The sequence below is a fragment of the Leptodactylus fuscus genome, chromosome 6 (genome assembly GCF_031893055.1).
Source record: "Leptodactylus fuscus isolate aLepFus1 chromosome 6, aLepFus1.hap2, whole genome shotgun sequence".
NCBI classification, from domain to species: domain Eukaryota; kingdom Metazoa; phylum Chordata; class Amphibia; order Anura; family Leptodactylidae; genus Leptodactylus; species Leptodactylus fuscus.
Window position 1 is genome coordinate 143,260,816 of NC_134270.1, and position 21,291 is coordinate 143,282,106.

Below are 21,291 nucleotides of genomic sequence, written 5' to 3' on the forward strand. Positions count from 1 at the left end.
GAGACAAGTGATTGGCCCTCAGTGGCATGTGGAGTGTGATGACATCATAAGGCTTGTATCCAATCACAGGCCTCAATGTTGAAACCAGGGTGCAGGACATCACCTGGGAAGCAGGAAGAGGCCAGAAGAGGACCCAGAGAAAGTGCCAGATGTCACGAGGAGGCCCAGAAGACGTAAAGGAAGGCGACTATATCTTTTTGTTATTTTTTTTACACCTCCCCTGGGCCTCCATCTATTATTCTTTGGTTCACTTCTGGTTCTATCCAAACAAGGACCAACTTGTCCAAACCCGAAACTAAACAAATCTTCAGAGGTTCGCTCAGCTCTAATCATGATTGACATTTTCACCCTTCTTCAGCACCATGTTTATCTGTAAGCACATCAGGTAAATCAGGCTCCGCCTCCAATGCACTTGCAGACTGATTTCCCAATCCATAAAAAGATGATTATCTCTGCATTACTTCCTCAGTTTGTGGCATAAAGGTACATGTCTGCTTCTACCCAAGGCCCTTTCATGGTGCTTTTATTGGTTTGGGAGTCATTTGGACCTGAAAGATTGCCTTTATGTGTTACAGGGTTGAATATCTGAGCACATAAGAGAGATAATCATATGTTTAGTCATTTGGATTACATATATAATAATAACAACAAATAATAAATTATAACATATGGTAGTTGTACATTCAATATATGTCTATGTATTATTCAACAAATAGAAATTACCAGTGCACAAGACTCCAGCGAAGACCCAGCATTGTCCATATTTGACTGGTTTGTAACCACCTTTGCGCCACCTGTGGAGGATGTCTACACTTCCATTCCAGTCCTGAGGATGAACCCCACCTTTAAATCTACCAGCCCATTTCCCCTCCAGTACGCCTTCATCATCAATGCTGTTGATCTGTAATAGGATAAGAGGTAGAAACTCCTGACCACATTGGCTTTATATTAGTCATGTAGCTATATACTATATCACTATATATGACACTATATATGACATACTATAAGCAGTTATTTCAGACTATATAATTGAAAACTGTATTTTACATTTGTCTTTTTTATCTTTGTTTTTTTTCATACGAATGTATAGCCAAAAGAAATGGTAAAAAAATACAGATGAAATGACAAGTTCTGCTCTGCTATATCCGCTCATGGATGAATATTTTCTATAGTAGGCGTCTAGTGAGTCCGTGATATATATTGGCTGCGTCCACTTACCATTGCACTAAGCACCCTGCCCACGTAGCCGGGGTCGTATCTCTTGGAGCAATCCAGCACTTCGTCTTCCTGGTAGTTTAAACTTCTGTCCAAAATCTGCAAACAGGTGTCCAAAATGTCTTCCTCAAACTGGAAAATGAGCAAAGTAGGAAACTATTATCAAGACAAAGGAAGAGCATCTTAGAATACTAAAGCACAGTGGCGTAACTACCAGGGTAGCAGGGGTAGCGGCTGCCACAGGGCCTGGGATTTTAGGGGCCCCACAAACACCATTATTATACCCAGGGGTCTAATGATCGGAGGTCCAGGGGAGGTAAGGAGCACAAAAAAACCATGTTACTTACCTTTCCATGCTCCGGGCAGGTTTGTGCCTACTTCTGGACGCTCCCTGATGTCACATGACATGCAGGTCCCGGTCATGTGACGTTCTGGGTTATGTGACGTCCTGGATGTCATTGATGAAGGCCGACATCACTGAGGACTGCAGCGGAGCCGGAGATGGGTAAGTAACAGCATTTTTTATGTTTGTATCCCCCTCTCGGTCTCCGATTAAAAGACCCAGAGTATAATAATTTTTCATGGGTGTCCACAGTGGGGCATAATAGTGTGTGCAGGGGCCACTATGGGGCATAATAGTGTGCGCAGGGGCCACTATGGGGCATAATAGTGTGTGCAGGGACCACTATGGGGCATAATACTGTGTGCAGGGGCCACTATGGGTTATAATACTGTGTGCAGGGGCCACTATGGGTTATAATACTGTGTACAGGGGCCACTATGGGGGATAATACTGTGTGCAGGGACCACTATGGGGCATAATAGTGTGTACAGGGACCACTATGGGGCATAATACTGTGTGCAGGGGCCACTATGGGTTATAATACAGTGTACAGGGGCCACTATGGGGGATAATACTGTGTGCAGGGACCACTATGGGTTATAATACTGTGTGCAGGGGCCACTATGGGTTATAATACTGTGTGCAGGGGCCACTATGGGTTATAATACAGTGTACAGGGGCCACTATGGGGGATAATACTGTGTGCAGGGACCACTATGGGGCATAATAGTGTGTACAGGGACCACTATGGGGCATAATACTGTGTGCAGGGGCCACTATGGGTTATAATACTGTGTGCAGGGGCCACTATGGGGCATAATAGTGTGTACAGGGGCCACTATGGGGCATAATACTGTGTGCAGGGGCCACTATGGGTTATAATACAGTGTACAGGGGCCACTATGGGGGATAATACTGTGTGCAGGGACCACTATGGGTTATAATACTGTGTGCAGGTGCCACTATGGGTTATAATACTGTGTGCAGGGGCCACTATGGGTTATAATACAGTGTACAGGGGCCACTATGGGGGATAATACTGTGTGCAGGGACCACTATGGGGCATAATAGTGTGTACAGGGACCACTATGGGGCATAATACTGTGTGCAGGGGCCACTATGGGTTATAATACTGTGTGCAGGGGCCACTATGGGGCATAATAGTGTGTACAGGGGCCACTATGGGTTATAATACAGTGTACAGGGGCCACTATGGGGGATAATACTGTGTGCAGGGACCACTATGGGGCATAATAGTGTGTATAGGGACCACTATGGGGCATAATAGTGTGTACAGGGGTCACTAAGGTGAATAAAAGAGAGCGCAGGAATGTGGAGGGAGGGTCGGTTGGGTTCTTCAGGGGGGGGGGCGGCATGTCAAAAGTTCGCCATGGGGCCCCGCCGTTCCTAGTTACGCCACTGACAGTATACATAGAGTAGTCTAAGACACTTTCCTCAATAGACCAGTCAAGTACAGGGGAAATGTCTCAGATTGCTAATGTACAGTTGGGTGTCCATTATGGAGATATGAACACATGATTGGATTTTAGGGAACTCGTGGCAAGAAAAAGCATTTCCATCGAGAACAGGGGAATCGCTTTATCCACTTCGACTTTCCAAAAATAAGACCCAAGTGGTGAAAAATGAAAATAGCATTTTGTAATATTTCTATAATATGGGAATTATTATGACACATAAAATGGTAGCTAGAGAAATATACTGTGGATAATTCATTTTATACTACCATTACTATGAGTTCATAACAATACCAACAGTCTGAGTGTCTACAGCAGCCAAATTCTCATTCACAATAAGGGTCAATTCAGACAGATATATTTAGGCCAGAAAACACAGTTTGTGCGATGGCCACATTTCCTAAACCAACCGTGGCTCAGCTGTACTGAACTCACTGAACTATGATAGTGTGAGTTCACTTCAGCCAAGTCATGGTCAATCCTGGAAATACAGCCACCAGATGAGATCTGTTTCAGACATGTCTGAATTAGTCCTTACATGTATTTGAGATCAGGTTTTCTCAACTCTTTTAATCTACAATTAGAGATGAGCGAACAGTGTTCTATCGAACTCATGTTCGATCGGATATTAGGCTGTTCGGCATGTTCGAATCGAATCGAACACCGCGTGGTAAAGTGCGCCATTACTCGATTCCCCTCCCACCTTCCCTGGCGCCTTTTTTGCTCCAATAACAGCGCAGGGTAGGTGGGACAGGAACTACGACACCGGTGACGTTGAAAAAAGTAGGCAAAACCCATTGGCTGCCGAAAACATGTGACCTCTAATTTAAAAGAACAGCGCCGCCCAGCTTCGCGTCATTCTGAGCTTGCAATTCACCGAGGACGGAGGTTTCCGTCCAGCTAGCTAGGGCTTAGATTCTGGGTAGGCAGGGACAGGCTAGGATAGGAAGGAGAAGACAACCAACAGCTCTTGTAAGAGCTAAATTCCAGGGAGAAGCTTGTCAGTGTAACGTGGCACTGACGGGCTCAATCGCCGCAACCCAGCTTTCCCAGGATCCTGAATGGAATACACTGTCAGTGTATTCCCGTATACCCGATATATACCCCGATACCCGTTCCAACGGTGTGCCCCCCCACCTTCACCCCAGAAATACCCTGCAAGTCCCCTAGCAATAGAATTGGGGCTATATACACCCACAATTTTTACTACTGGTATACAGTGCCATTGTCTGACTGGGAATTCAAAGAATATATTGGGAATACAAATACCCTCATTTCTTGCTACTGCCATATAGTGCCAGTTTCTGACTGGTAATTCAAAGAATATATTGGGGTTACGTGCACCCACAATTTTTACTACTGGTATACAGTGCCATTGTCTGACTGGGAATTCAAAGAGTATATTGGGAATACAAATACCCTCATTTCTTGCTACTGCCATATAGTGCCAGTTTCTGACTGGGAATTCAAAGAATATATTGGGGTTACGTGCACCCACAATTTTTACTACTGGTATACAGTGCCATTGTCTGACTGGGAATTCAAAGAATATATTGGGGTTATAAATACCCTCATTTCTTGCTACTGCCATATAGTGCCAGTTTCTGACTGGTAATTCAAAGAATATATTGGGGTTACGTGCACCCACAATTTTTACTACTGGTATACAGTGCCATTGTCTGACTGGGAATTCAAAGAATATATTGGGAATACAAATACCCTCATTTCTTGCTACTGCCATATAGTGCCAGTTTCTGACTGGGAATTCAAAGAATATATTGGGGTTACGTGCACCCACAATTTTTACTACTGGTATACAGTGCCATTGTCTGACTGGGAATTCAAAGAATATATTGGGGTTATAAATACCCTCATTTCTTGCTACTGCCATATAGTGCCAGTTTCTGACTGGTAATTCAAAGAATATATTGGGGTTACGTGCACCCACAATTTTTACTACTGGTATACAGTGCCATTGTCTGACTGGGAATTCAAAGAGTATATTGGGAATACAAATACCCTCATTTCTTGCTACTGCCATATAGTGCCAGTTTCTGACTGGGAATTCAAAGAATATATTGGGGTTACGTGCACCCACAATTTTTACTACTGGTATACAGTGCCATTGTCTGACTGGGAATTCAAAGAATATATTGGGGTTATAAATACCCTCATTTCTTGCTACTGCCATATAGTGCCAGTTTCTGACTGGTAATTCAAAGAATATATTGGGGTTACGTGCACCCACAATTTTTACTACTGGTATACAGTGCCATTGTCTGACTGGGAATTCAAAGAGTATATTGGGAATACAAATACCCTCATTTCTTGCTACTGCCATATAGTGCCAGTTTCTGACTGGTAATTCAAAGAATATATTGGGGTTACGTGCACCCACAATTTTTACTACTGGTATACAGTGCCATTGTCTGACTGGGAATTCAAAGAATATATTGGGGTTATAAATACCCTCATTTCTTGCTACTGCCATATAGTGCCAGTTTCTGACTGGTAATTCAAAGAATATATTGGGGTTACGTGCACCCACAATTTTTACTACTGGTATACAGTGCCATTGTCTGACTGGGAATTCAAAGAGTATATTGGGAATACAAATACCCTCATTTCTTGCTACTGCCATATAGTGCCAGTGTCTGACTGGGAATTCAAAGAATATATTGGGGTTACGTGCACCCACAATTTTTACTACTGGTATACAGTGCCATTGTCTGACTGGGAATTCAAAGAATATATTGGGGTTATAAATACCCTCATTTCTTGCTACTGCCATATAGTGCCAGTTTCTGACTGGTAATTCAAAGAATATATTGGGGTTACGTGCACCCACAATTTTTACTACTGGTATACAGTGCCATTGTCTGACTGGGAATTCAAAGAGTATATTGGGAATACAAATACCCTCATTTCTTGCTACTGCCATATAGTGCCAGTTTCTGACTGGGAATTCAAAGAATATATTGGGGTTACGTGCACCCACAATTTTTACTACTGGTATACAGTGCCATTGTCTGACTGGGAATTCAAAGAATATATTGGGGTTATAAATACCCTCATTTCTTGCTACTGCCATATAGTGCCAGTTTCTGACTGGTAATTCAAAGAATATATTGGGGTTACGTGCACCCACAATTTTTACTACTGGTATACAGTGCCATTGTCTGACTGGGAATTCAAAGAGTATATTGGGAATACAAATACCCTCATTTCTTGCTACTGCCATATAGTGCCAGTTTCTGACTGGTAATTCAAAGAATATATTGGGGTTACGTGCACCCACAATTTTTACTACTGGTATACAGTGCCATTGTCTGACTGGGAATTCAAAGAATATATTGGGGTTATAAATACCCTCATTTCTTGCTACTGCCATATAGTGCCAGTTTCTGACTGGTAATTCAAAGAATATATTGGGGTTACGTGCACCCACAATTTTTACTACTGGTATACAGTGCCATTGTCTGACTGGGAATTCAAAGAGTATATTGGGAATACAAATACCCTCATTTCTTGCTACTGCCATATAGTGCCAGTGTCTGACTGGGAATTCAAAGAATATATTGGGGTTACGTGCACCCACAATTTTTACTACTGGTATACAGTGCCATTGTCTGACTGGGAATTCAAAGAATATATTGGGGTTATAAATACCCTCATTTCTTGCTACTGCCATATAGTGCCAGTTTCTGACTGGTAATTCAAAGAATATATTGGGGTTACGTGCACCCACAATTTTTACTACTGGTATACAGTGCCATTGTCTGACTGGGAATTCAAAGAATATATTGGGAATACAAATACCCTCATTTCTTGCTACTGCCATATAGTGCCAGTTTCTGACTGGGAATTCAAAGAATATATTGGGGTTACGTGCACCCACAATTTTTACTACTGGTATACAGTGCCATTGTCTGACTGGGAATTCAAAGAATATATTGGGGTTATAAATACCCTCATTTCTTGCTACTGCCATATAGTGCCAGTTTCTGACTGGTAATTCAAAGAATATATTGGGGTTACGTGCACCCACAATTTTTACTACTGGTATACAGTGCCATTGTCTGACTGGGAATTCAAAGAGTATATTGGGAATACAAATACCCTCATTTCTTGCTACTGCCATATAGTGCCAGTTTCTGACTGGTAATTCAAAGAATATATTGGGGTTACGTGCACCCACAATTTTTACTACTGGTATACAGTGCCATTGTCTGACTGGGAATTCAAAGAATATATTGGGGTTATAAATACCCTCATTTCTTGCTACTGCCATATAGTGCCAGTTTCTGACTGGTAATTCAAAGAATATATTGGGGTTACGTGCACCCACAATTTTTACTACTGGTATACAGTGCCATTGTCTGACTGGGAATTCAAAGAGTATATTGGGAATACAAATACCCTCATTTCTTGCTACTGCCATATAGTGCCAGTGTCTGACTGGGAATTCAAAGAATATATTGGGGTTACGTGCACCCACAATTTTTACTACTGGTATACAGTGCCAATTTCTAACTAGGAATTCAAAATGCGCAAGGCTCCCGGAAAGGGACGTGGACGAGGCCGTGGGCGAGGTCGGGGGAATGGTTCTGGGGAGCAAGGTAGCAGTGAAGCCACAGGGCGTCCCGTGCCTACTCCTGTGGGGCAGCAAGCATTGCGCCACTCCACAGTGCCAGGGTTGCTTGCCACATTAACTAAACTGCAGGGTACAAACCTTAGTAGGCCCGAGAACCAGGAACAGGTCTTGCAATGGCTGTCAGAGAACGCTTACAGCACATTGTCCAGCAGCCAGTCAGACTCTGCCTCCTCTCCTCCTATTACCCAACAGTCTTGTCTTCCTTCCTCCCAAAATTCCGAAGCTTTACAGAACAATAACCCAAACTGTCCCTGCTCCCCAGAGCTGTTCTCCGCTCCTTTCATTGTCCCTCAACCTGCCTCTCCACGTCACGATTCCACGAACCTAACAGAGGAGCATCTGTGTCCAGATGCTCAAACACTAGAGTCTCCTCCATCTCCGTTCGATTTGGTGGTGGATGACCAGCAACCCACCCTCATCGACGATGATGTGACGCAGTTGCCGTCAGGGCATCCAGTTGACTGGCGCATTGTGCGGGAGGAGGAGATGAGACAGGAGTTGGAAGAGGAAGTGGTGGATGATGAGGACACTGACCCGACCTGGACAGGGGGGATGTCAAGCGGGGAAAGTAGTGTGGATGTTGAGGCAGGTGCAGCACCAAAAAGGGTAGCTAGAGGCAGAGGCAGAGGTCAGCAGCTTAGGCGAAGCCAGGCCACACCCGGAATCTCCCAAGATGTTCCAGTTCGTACCCAGCCCCGAAAAACTCCCACCTCGAGGGCACGTTTCTCGAAGGTGTGGAGTTTTTTCAAGGAATGCGCCGAGGACAGATATAGTGTTGTCTGCACAATTTGCCTCTCGAAATTGATTAGGGGCTCTGAGAAGAGCAACCTGTCCACCACTTCAATGCGCCGTCATTTGGAATCCAAGCACTGGAATCAGTGGCAGGCAGCAACGGCAGGACAAAGGCCGCCTGCCGTTCACGCCACTGCCACTGCCTCTGCCTCTGCCTCTGCCACTGCCACTGCTGACTGTGCTGGCGATGCACTCCAGAGGACGAGCCAGGACACCACTTCATCTGCCTCCGCCACTTTGTTGACTTCTACCTCATCCTCCCCTGGTCCTGTCTTATCTCCTTCTCCTGCACCATCAAAGGCACCATCAGGCGTTTCTTTACAACAACCCACCATCTCTCAGACATTGGAGCGGCGGCAGAAATACACTGCTAACCACCCACACGCGCAAGCCTTGAACGCCAACATCGCTAAACTGCTGGCCCAGGAGATGTTGGCGTTCCGGCTTGTTGAAACTCCCGCCTTCCTGGACCTGATGGCAACTGCGGCACCTCGCTATGCCGTCCCTAGCCGTCACTACTTCTCCCGGTGTGCCGTCCCCGCCTTGCACCAGCACGTGTCACTCAACATCAGGCGGGCCCTTAGTTCCGCGCTTTGCACAAAGGTCCACTTGACCACCGACGCGTGGACAAGTGCATGCGGACAGGGACGCTACATTTCACTGACGGCACACTGGGTAAATGTAGTTGAGGCTGGGACTGCTTCCCAAACTGGCCCGGTGTACCTCGTCTCCCCGCCTAACATTCCTGGCAGGGACACGAGAAGAACACCCCCCTCCTCCTCCTCCTCTACCGCCTCCTCCTCCGCCTCCTCCTCCGCCACCGCCTCCTCCTCCGCTGTTAGATTGACCCCAGCTACGAGTTGGAAACGTTGCAGCACTGGCGTTGGTAGACGTCAGCAGGCTGTGCTGAAGCTGATCAGCTTGGGGGACAGACAGCACACTGCCTCCGAGGTGAGGGATGCCCTCCTCGATGAGACGGCAATATGGTTTGAGCCGCTGCACCTGGGCCCAGGCATGGTCGTTTGTGATAACGGCCGGAACCTGGTAGCAGCTCTGGAGCTTGCCGGACTCCAACATGTTCCATGCCTGGCCCACGTCTTCAACCTAGTGGTGCAACGTTTCCTAAAGAGCTACCCCAATGTTCCAGAGCTACTGGTGAAAGTGCGGCGCATGTGCGCCCACTTTCGCAAGTCGACAGTAGCCGCTGCTAGCTTAAAATCTCTCCAGCAACGCCTGCATGTGCCACAACACCGGCTTTTGTGCGACGTCCCCACACGCTGGAACTCAACGTTTCAGATGTTGAATAGAGTGGTTGAGCAGCAGAGACCTTTGATGGAATACCAGCTACAAAACCCTAGGGTGCCACAAAGTCAGCTGCCTCAGTTTCACATCCATGAGTGGCCATGGATGAGAGACCTTTGTGACATCCTACGGGTCTTTGAGGAGTCCACAAGGAGGGTGAGCTCTGAGGATGCGATGGTGAGCCTTACAATCCCGCTCTTGTGTGTTCTGAGAGAATCCCTGATTGACATCAGGGATAACTCAGATCACACAGAGGAGTTAGGGATAGCATCCGATCCGTCACAGCTGGAGAGTAGGTCCACACATCTGTCCGCTTCACTGCGTTTAATGGAGGAGGAGGAGGAGGAGGAGGAGGAGGAAGAAGAGTTGTCCGATGATGTGATGGTGATACAGGAGGCTTCCGGGCAACTTCGAATCGTCCCATTGTTGCAGCGCGGATGGGTAGACATGGAGGATGAGGAGGAAATGGAGATTGAACTTTCCGGTGGGGCCAGAGGAGTCATGCCAACTAACACTGTGGCAGACATGGCTGAGTTCATGTTGGGGTGCTTTACAACCGACAAGCGTATTGTCAAAATCATGGAGGACAACCAGTACTGGATCTTTGCTATCCTTGACCCCCGGTATAAAAACAACATCTCGTCTTTTATTCCGGTAGAGGGGAGGGCCAATCGCATCAATGCTTGCCACAGGCAATTGGTGCAGAATATGATGGAGATGTTTCCAGCATGTGACAGTGGCGGCAGGGAGGGCAGTTCCTCCAGTAGGCAACCAAGTTCTCACCGGTCCACACAAACGAGGGGCACACTGTCTAAGGTCTGGGACACCTTGATGGCACCCCCTCGCCAAAGTGCCGCCACGGAGGGTCCTAGTGTCACCAGGCGTGAGAAGTATAGGCGCATGTTGCGGGAATACCTTTCCGACCACAGCCCTGTCCTCTCCGACCCCTCTGCGCCCTACACGTATTGGGTGTCGAAGTTGGACCTGTGGCTTGAACTTGCCCTATATGCCTTGGAGGTGCTGTCCTGTCCTGCCGCCAGCGTCCTATCTGAGAGGGTGTTCAGTGCAGCCGGTGGCATCATCACTGACAAGCGCACCCGTCTGTCAGCTGAGAGTGCCGACCGGCTCACTTTGATAAAAATGAACCACCACTGGATAGAGCCTTCATTTTTGTGCCCACCTGTGTAAAGCACCCCAACATGAAACTCCATGTCTGTACTCAACCTCTCCAATTCCTCCGCATCCTCATACTCATCCACCATAAGCGTTGCACAATTCTGCTAATACTAGGCTCCCTCCAACATGATTTCCCCCAACTCTGCTGGTTAGAGGCTCCCTCCACCCTGATTTCCACCAACTCTGCTGGTTAGAGGCTCCCTCCACCCTGCTTTCCCACAACTCTGCTGGTTAGAGGCTCCTTCCACCATGAATTTGCCCAAACTGGGCTGTTTAGAGGCTCCCTCCACCATGAATTGGTCCAAACTGGGCTGGTTAGAGGCTCCCTCCACCATTAATTGGTCCAAACTGGGCTGGTTAGAGGCTCCCTCCACCATGAATTTGCCCAAACTGGGCTGTTTAGAGGCTCCCTCCACCATGAATTTGCCCAAACTGGGCTGTTTAGAGGCTCCCTCCACCATGAATTGGTCCAAACTGGGTTTTTTAGAGGCTCCCTCCACCATGAATTGGTCCAAACTGGGGTGGTTAGAGGCTCCCTCCACCATTAATTGGTCCAAACTGGGCTGGTTAGAGGCTCCCTCCACCATGAATTGGTCCAAACTGGGCTGGTTAGAGGCTCCCTCCACCATGAATTGGTCCAAACTGGGGTGGTTAGAGGCTCCCTCCACCATTAATTGGTCCAAACTGGGCTGGTTAGAGGCTCCCTCCACCATTAATTGGTCCAAACTGGGCTGGTTAGAGGCTCCCTCCACCATGAATTTGCCCAAACTGGGCTGTTTAGAGGCTCCCTCCACCATTAATTGGTCCAAACTGGGCTGGTTAGAGGCTCCCTCCACAATTAATTGGTCCAAACTGGGCTAATTAGAGGCTCCCTCCACCATGAATTGGTCCAAACTGGGTTTTTTAGAGGCTCCCTCCACCATGAATTTGCCCAAACTGGGCTGTTTAGAGGCTCCCTCCACCATGAATTGGTCCAAACTGGGCTGGTTAGAGGCTCCCTCCACCATGAATTTCCCAAAACTTGGCTGTTTAGAGGCTCCCTCCACCATTAATTGGTCCAAACTGGGCTGGTTAGAGGCTCCCTCCACCATGAATTGGTCCAAACTGGGGTTTTTAGAGGCTCCCTCCACCATGAATTGGTCCAAACTTGGCTGTTTAGAGGCTCCCTCCACCATGAATTGGTCCAAACTGGGGTGGTTAGAGGCTCCCTCCACCATTAATTGGTCCAAACTGGGCTGGTTAGAGGCTCCCTCCACCATTAATTGGTCCAAACTGGGCTGGTTAGAGGCTCCCTCCACCATGAATTTGCCCAAACTGGGCTGTTTAGAGGCTCCCTCCACCATGAATTTGCCCAAACTGGGCTGGTTAGAGGCTCCCTCCACCATGAATTGGTCCAAACGGGTTTTTAGAGGCTCCCTTCACCATGAATTGGTCCAAACTTGGCTGTTTAGAGGCTCCCTCCACCATGAATTGGTCCAAACTGGGGTGGTTAGAGGCTCCCTCCACCATTAATTGGTCCAAACTGGGCTGGTTAGAGGCTCCCTCCACCATTAATTGGTCCAAACTGGGCTGGTTAGAGGCTCCCTCCACCATGAATTGGTCCAAACTGGGGTTTTTAGAGGCTCCCTCCACCATGAATTGGTCCAAACTTGGCTGTTTAGAGGCTCCCTCCACCATTAATTGGTCCAAACTGGGCTGGTTAGAGGCTCCCTCCACCATGAATTGGTCCAAACTGGGTTTTTTAGAGGCTCCCTCCACCATGAATTTGCCCAAACTGGGCTGTTTAGAGGCTCCCTCCACCATGAATTGGTCCAAACTGGGTTTTTTAGAGGCTCCCTCCACCATGAATTGGTCCAAACTGGGCTGGTTAGAGGCTCCCTCCACCATGAATTGGTCCAAACTGGGGTGGTTAGAGGCTCCCTCCACCATTAATTGGTCCAAACTGGGCTGGTTAGAGGCTCCCTCCACCATTAATTGGTCCAAACTGGGCTGGTTAGAGGCTCCCTCCACCATGAATTTGCCCAAACTGGGCTGTTTAGAGGCTCCCTCCACCATTAATTGGTCCAAACTGGGCTGGTTAGAGGCTCCCTCCACCATTAATTGGTCCAAACTGGGCTGGTTAGAGGCTCCCTCCACCATGAATTTGCCCAAACTGGGCTGTTTAGAGGCTCCCTCCACCATTAATTGGTCCAAACTGGGCTGGTTAGAGGCTCCCTCCACAATTAATTGGTCCAAACTGGGCTAATTAGAGGCTCCCTCCACCATGAATTGGTCCAAACTGGGTTTTTTAGAGGCTCCCTCCACCATGAATTTGCCCAAACTGGGCTGTTTAGAGGCTCCCTCCACCATGAATTGGTCCAAACTGGGCTGGTTAGAGGCTCCCTCCACCATGAATTTCCCAAAACTTGGCTGTTTAGAGGCTCCCTCCACCATTAATTGGTCCAAACTGGGCTGGTTAGAGGCTCCCTCCACCATGAATTGGTCCAAACTGGGCTGGTTAGAGGCTCCCTCCACCATTAATTGGTCCAAACTGGGCTGGTTAGAGGCTCCCTCCACCATGAATTTGCCCAAACTGGGCTGGTTAGAGGCTCCCTCCACCATGAATTGGTCCAAACTGGGTTTTTTAGAGGCTCCCTCCACCATGAATTTGCCCAAACTGGGCTGGTTAGAGGCTCCCTCCACCATGAATTGGTCCAAACTGGGCTGGTTAGAGGCTCCCTCCACCATGAATTTGCCCAAACTGGGCTGTTTAGAGGCTCCCTCCACCATTAATTGGTCCAAACTGGGCTGGTTAGAGGCTCCCTCCACCATGAATTTGCCCAAACTGGGCTGTTTAGAGGCTCCCTCCACCATGAATTGGTCCAAACTGGGTTTTTTAGAGGCTCCCTCCACCATGAATTGGTCCAAACTGGGCTGGTTAGAGGCTCCCTCCACCATGAATTTCCCAAAACTTGGCTGTTTAGAGGCTCCCTCCACCATGAATTGGTCCAAACTGGGCTGGTTAGAGGCTCCCTCCACCATGAATTTCCCAAAACTTGGCTGTTTAGAGGCTCCCTCCACCATGAATTGGTCCAAACTGGGCTGGTTAGAGGCTCCCTCCACCATTAATTGGTCCAAACTGGGCTGGTTAGAGGCTCCCTCCACCATGAATTGGTCCAAACTGGGTTTTTTAGAGGCTCCCTCCACCATGAATTTGCCCAAACTGGGCTGTTTAGAGGCTCCCTCCACCATGAATTGGTTCAAACTGGGCTGGTTAGAGGCTCCCTCCACCATTAATTGGTCCAAACTGGGCTGGTTAGAGGCTCCCTCCACCATTAATTGGTCCAAACTGGGCTGGTTAGAGGCTCCCTCCACCATGAATTTGCCCAAACTGGGCTGGTTAGAGGCTCCCTCCACCATGAATTGGTCCAAACTGGGTTTTTTAGAGGCTCCCTCCACCATGAATTTGCCCAAACTGGGCTGGTTAGAGGCTCCCTCCACCATGAATTGGTCCAAACTGGGGTTTTTAGAGGCTCCCTCCACCATGAATTTGCCCAAACTGGGGTGTTTAGAGGCTCCCTCCACCATGAATTTGCCCAAACTCTGCTGGTTAGAGGCTCAATCCACCCTGATTTTCAAAACAAATGTTGGTGCCAACCTCAACTTACTACAAGGGCCAAATTCACTGCTGGTGACAAGCTCTCCTCACTGCAAGTGCCAAATACACATGTTTCAAGGTGTTTTCCTACTGTCAGAGAGGTGGTATTGAGTGTGTAAAGTGTGTAGTTGTTAGGCTGTGATGTTGGGGTAATAGAGGGTCTTTGGTGTGTTAGATGCCCCCAGACATGCTTCCCCTGCTGTCCCAGTGTCATTCCAGAGGTGTTGGCATCATTTCCTGGGGTGTCATAGTGGACTTGGTGACCCTCCAGACACGGATTTGGGTTTCCCCCTTAACGAGTATCTGTTCCCCATAGACTATAATGGGGTTCGAAACCCGTTCGAACACACGAACATTGAGCGGCTGTTCGAATCGAATTTCGAACCTCGAACATTTTAGTGTTCGCTCATCTCTATCTACAATCCATATGAATGTGATGCCTACAAATCATTATCAATAGTGGACACTAGAGATGAGCGAGTAGTATTCGATCGAATTCTACGGTATTCGAAATACTCATACTCAGTCAAATACCACGCGGTAAACATAGTAAAAATTCGATTCCCCTCCCACTTTCCCTGGTGTTTTTTTTTTTACACCAATAACTATGCAGGGGAGGTGGGACAGGAACTAAACATATACAGTAGAGATGAGCGAGTAGTAAAATATTCAAAATTTTGAAATTCGATTTGAGTAGACCACAATATTCGACTACTCAATCGAATACTACTCGCTCATCTCTAGTGGGCACCATTGCTAATAGTAGCTATTCCAAAGTGGGGAAATTCTTCTTACCATAGAATAAAAAGTTGGGACACATTCAGGAAAGGAAAAAGCGTCAAGATTCACTTACTTGCCCATAATTCCATCCCATTTTGGAAATGTAGTCTTCAAGACCGAAATAAATGATTCCACTGTCATTTAAAACATATTCAAGTTTGTCATTTTCGTCCTCCATATAGACATCGTCATCTGAAAAAAAAATTCCGTACATGTATATACTCTGCTTGATCAACGCCCTTAACCTTCCCTGTTGCCCTTAAGATCCCAAATGTGAGTGCGATCCCTGGTTTGCCAGGGGAAGATTTTGCTAGAGTAATATAGTATAACATGGCGGTCATTGGATGAAAGGCCATATAAAGATGGCTCGAGTCCAACAGAAGAGGGAAATATTTTGGGCTCATAGAGGATGACCTGAGAGAGGAGCTTATGTGATGTCTAAATTAAAGGGATCAAGCTGTAAAATTTTAACATATCCAAATGTTACCGGAGTGACTGAAGTGTCTGGCAGCAGCTTATTATTAAAGAAATAAAACTGGACTAAAATATTGTGTTCACTTGTGTTCACTTACCTTTAGCCCAAGGATTAAACAATAGTATGATATCATCTAACTTGTAAGAAGTCTTTTTCTTTTTAGAGGAGATGTATAGACTCATATTGTAAAGACCAATTGGTGCACGTGAAGACGACTTAATAGTAATGTTGACACCAGCAGATGAGCTGGAGTCCTTTACAGCCGTCCAGGTCTTGCCATCTTTAGATCCAGATAGTTGAAAGACAGCAAGCGTGTTGTCAGGTTCCGCAGGGGCGGGGCCTATGAAAAAATTGAAAGAGTTATTCATATTGAGATTGTCGTAAGATGTGGAAACATAAGTTATCTAGGGCCTTATGTAACATTGTTAAAAACATTCCGGTAACACCTCCAGTTACAAAGAATATCATTGTTACCTGTTTCAGCAAAAAATTCCACCTTGTCCCCTTTCTGGATCGGTCTATTGAAGTTAAGTTTGATTGTAAAGTCTTGTCCTCTTCTTAGAATGAGTTTGCTGCTCTGATACTGGTTGGTTTTGTGGGCCTCCATGTTTGACTCCTTTTCCATGCTGTAATTTTTCAGCTTTAGGGCTATAAGAAAAAAAAATATCCATGAAATTAAAGATTATGTACATGTAGCATATAGATTTATGACTTGTAGCTACCATTAAAGAAGACAGTACTCATCCATAGACTAGTACTGGGGGGCGTTCTTCATAGCTCAGCATTATGACTGGGTGATAAGGAACGCCACCTCTGACAGTACAGGGCTATGGACAGTGCTGTCAGGAGGGGCGTTCCTCACAGGCCAGATAGACTGACAGGAATAACCTTCTGACAGTGAAGAGACATCGGTAACTGCACTGATATCTCTTGCCCCAGGGCACAGAACGGGAAAGCCACCAGTGTGCTGAATTCAAGGACATGAAAGGTTCTCTTCCAGTTTGCATAATGTTAGTACCTCATAAAACATCATCTACAACCACTCGGCAAGGTTTATTTATTAGTATGGTGTAGTTGGACCTGCTTTACTTTACACCAGAGGCCAAAACTGCAATGTTGTTTCCAACAGGTGGACAAGTGTTAACTGGCGGTGTTATCTCAGGCTCTCGGCATCCTCAGGGCAGTGGAGACTTCTGCATATGCGAGGATGCTGAGTTAAGGTGGTTTTAGTTTGTGATGTAATCATTTATTATCATAATGTATATATATGTAGAGGCAGCTGCCACAAGACCCGGGACATTAGGGGCCCGGTGACAGCTGCTACCGCTGCTATCATTATACTCGGGGGGTCTTTTCGGACCCCCCCGAGTATAATGATTGGCGGAACCGGGAGAGGTAAGAAACGTAAAAAACATGTTACTTACCTCTCCACGATCCTGCCAGGCCTCTTTCCTGACGTCCTTTCTGACGTCTCTGACGTCGCATGAACCCGGCCTGCGTCCCAGGTCATGTGACGTCCGACGTCATTGAACAAGGACAGCAGCGGAGAAGGCAACGGAGAAGACCGCGCCGGGGGACAGGTAAGTAACAGTAGTTTTTTATGTTTTTATTCCCCCGGGTCTCCTATTATTATACTCTGGGGTCTGAAAAGACCCCAGAGTATAATAATTGTTTATAGGTGTACACAGTGGGACATAATACTGAGTGCATGAGCCACTATGGGGGATAATACTGTGTGCAGGGGCCACTATGGGGCATAATACTGTGCAGGGGAGACTATGGGGGATAATACTGTGTGCAGGGGCCACTATGGGGGATAATACTGTGTGCAGGGGCCACTATGGGGGATAATACTGAGTGCAGGGGCCACTATGGGGGATAATACAGTGTGCAGGGGCCACTATTGGGGATAGTACTGTGTGCAGGGGCCACTAAGGGACATAATACTGTGTGCAGGAGCCACTATGGGGGATAATACAGTGTGCAGGGGCCACTATTGGGGATAGTACTGTGTGCAGGGGCCACTAAGGGACATAATACTGTGTGCATGAGCCACTATGGGGGATAATACTGTGTGCAGGGGCCACTATGGGGCATAATACTGTGCAGGGGACACTATGGGGGATAATACTGTGTGCAGGGGCCACTATGGGGGATAATACTGTGTGCAGGGGCCACTATGGGGGATAATACTGAGTGCAGGGGCCACTATGGGGGATAATACAGTGTGCAGGGGCCACTATTGGGGATAGTACTGTGTGCAGGGGCCACTAAGGGACATAATACTGTGTGCAGGGGCCACTATGGGGGATAATACTGTGTGCAGGGACCACAGTGGGGGATAATACTGTGTGCAGGGGCCACTAAGGGACATAATACTGTGTGCAGGGGCCACTATGGGGGATAATACTGTGTGCAGGGGCCACTAAGGGACATGATACTGTGTGCAGGGGCCACTAAGGGACATAATACTGTGTGCAGGGGCCACTATGGGGGATAATACTGTGTGCAGGGGCCACTAAGGGACATAATACTGTGTGCAGGGGCCACTATGGGGGATAATACTGTGTTCAGGGGCCACTATGGGGGATAATTTCCTTTATTAGGGTATTACATCTTTAAAAGCAATTCTTGTAGAGAGGGAAGTACAGCATCAATGGCAAGAAAGGCAACAGCCGTTTCGCGCTACCACATGCGCTTTTTCAAGCCTCAGAATGCAATGGAATGGATTGCATTCTGAGGCTTGAAAAAGCGCATGTGGTAGCGCGAAACGGCTGTTGCCTTTCTTGCCATTGATGCTGTACTTCCCTCTCTACAAGAATTGCTTTTAAAGATGTAATACCCTAATAAAGGAAAATTCTTTTATGAAGACAAGCCTCTGAGTGGGTGAGTGCACTTCCTATTTTCTTCTTTTTCGCCATTGTTATTCAACACTTTTTTCTGGTTGTTGAGCACCCCCACGGCTCTATATAATAAGGTTCAATACCTCTAATTCACCTCCAGCCTACCAGCTTTTACACTTACAGAGCCAGCAGTGCCATCCTGGTTTTCTTCTTTTCACTGGATTGCTCATGTCAAAAGTTTGCCACGGGGCTCCGCCATTCCTAGTTACGCCACTGCACACATGCATTGCAGATGCGAAAAAAGCAAAACAATACAGGACGACACACAGACAGAACCCGGAAGTTGCCTACAAAGTACAATGTCTGTGGTTTGTAGTTCTTAAAATAGATAACTGATGTGAAAGCAGTCTGATTTGGTAAACCCACACTTGCATAGCCTTGCATGACCCTTGTAAGAAAACATAGTTTACAGCGTCATAGACTGGAAGACACAAGACAGTTGTTGCATTGTTTTCTCCTCAGGGCATTGGCCCTTGTTTGCCGAGGTGAATAGTTGAATGGTTTGTTTGTGGATTATCCAGTCCAGAGCTTTCAGACTTTCGTTTATTTATAGGTAAACCCTTCAGAGCAAATAAGCCATACATGGATTATTTATTTAACTCATTCATGGCTGGAGATGTTCTGGGTCTCGATGCTAAAAATAAAATGTTAACTTTTGCAAAGCTTCCCTGTTAAGGTGCCCATAGACTTCTGCCTAATGTTGATGACAATGAACAAACAGTAGTGAAGCCTCGGAGCTCTGGCAATGGTGCCTGTGTCTCCAGCTAGGGTGTACCGCGACCCACCAAGGTGAACAAACCCTACTATTGTTATGTTGTATGGTGAAGAACCACAAGGGCAAAGAGACCCCAGGCCAAATTTGTACATCTGACGTGTACCAATAGGCAGTACCTTACTGTAAGTATATGAACCTCCCCCATACTGTGGTAGGAGATGGAAGGGGCTTCAGGATAGAGAGAGGGATCAATGCCATAGAAAGAGATTGATTGGTAGACAACCTGATAGTTCTGAGACCTGGGTTGTGACTTCTGGGCCTGTATTGTTAGGGATTGCAGTGAACTGTGGATTACTACTGTTTTATGGACTGTGTTATGTTCTACCAACTTTTATGGCTCTGTAAAGTTGTGTAACCGCCAAGGTTTATGCGCTCTGATGGTCGCCCTCCTATGGCTCGATCAATTCATATGTAAATGAATATATATACATATACATATTGTAAAATGTTCTGGACTGAACTCTCTTCCTCTACCTGTTGTATTTTACATCACCCAAAGGACCTGTATCTGGACAGGGATATAGTGTTCCAGAGGGTTAATACTCTGTGTATGTAAGGGGCTTTTCATGTAGTTATTTATGGTTGATATGCCACACAGATAGCCTAAACTGTTGTACATTGTATTGTAGTCACCTCTGGAGTCGTGAGGGACATGAGACTCATAGGACAGCTTTGTAAATCTATTCCCCACAGTATATTGCAATTGTGGCAGGTTCCCCTTAAAAGAATTATCAAGGTTGTCTGGGTAGTTTGTTTGTGATATCCAGTCATGGTATGGTGACGTTCTCTAGTCATGGTATGGTGACGTTCTCTAGTCATGGTATGGTGATGTTCTCTAGTCATGGTATGGTGGTGTTGTCTATTCATAGCATGGTGATGTTCTCCAGTAGTATTATCTAGTCATAGTATGGTGGTGTTCTCCAGCCATGGTATGGTGATGTTCTCTAGTCATGGTATGGTGATGTTCTCTAGTCATGTTATGGTGGTGTTGTCTATTCATAGCATGGTGATGTTCTCCAGTAGTGTTATCTAGTCATAGTATGGTGGTGTTCTCCAGTCATAGTATTATGGTTCTATCCAGCCATGGTATGGTGGGGTTATCTAGTCATAGTGTGGTGATATTCTTCAGTCAAGGTTTGTTTATGCTTTCCAGCCATGATATGGTGATGTTCTTCAGTCACAGTATGGTGATATTTTCCCATCACAGTATGGTGATGTTCTCCAGTCATGGTATGGTGATGTTATCTAGTCATGGTATGGTAGTGTTCTCCAGTCATAGTATTATGGTTCTTTCCAGTCATGATATGGTGGTGTTCTCTAGTCACAGTGTGGTGATATTCTTCAGTCAAGGTTTGTTTATGCTTTCCAGCCATGATATGGTGATGTTCTTCAGTCACAGTATGGTGATATTTTCCCATCACAGTATGGGGATGTTCTCCAGTGATGGTATGATAATGTTCTCCAGGAATGGTATAGTGATATTTTCCAGTTATGATATGACTATGATAAGTCATAGTATGTATCAGTAGTAATATTCAGATGCTACATGGCGGTATCATTCAATCATGGTACGGTGATATTTAGTCATTGTACTTATTAATGTCTGGGGGTAAGAATAATCTACCATATGTAGACATACTCCAGATTCTTGCACAGCACACTGTACCCTGAATTTCGTCATAGAACACAGTTTACAACGCTGAATATCAAGTCTTCACAGTGCGCTATACAGAGATCTTGTCTGTACACGTCTCTGTGAGTGTC

General features: G+C 46.4%; 1 protein-coding gene and 1 long non-coding RNA gene across 2 annotated transcripts in view; both read right to left on the bottom strand.

Moving 5' to 3' along the window:
* The window catches only part of LOC142208787 (uncharacterized), a 532,067-nt gene that overhangs the window by 384,065 nt on the left and 126,711 nt on the right, over window positions 1-21,291 (bottom strand). The window lies entirely within an intron of this gene.
* Window positions 1-21,291, bottom strand: part of LOC142208764 (protein-glutamine gamma-glutamyltransferase E-like) — a 39,873-nt gene that overhangs the window by 15,213 nt on the left and 3,369 nt on the right. Inside the window, exons 2-6 of the mRNA XM_075277458.1 lie at window positions 16,324-16,497; window positions 15,947-16,189; window positions 15,448-15,566; window positions 1,219-1,347; window positions 724-901 (exon numbers count right to left, since the gene is read on the bottom strand). Of these exons, the coding sequence (XP_075133559.1) occupies window positions 724-901; window positions 1,219-1,347; window positions 15,448-15,566; window positions 15,947-16,189; window positions 16,324-16,497 (843 nt within the window). The remainder of the gene's footprint in view (window positions 1-723; window positions 902-1,218; window positions 1,348-15,447; window positions 15,567-15,946; window positions 16,190-16,323; window positions 16,498-21,291) is intronic.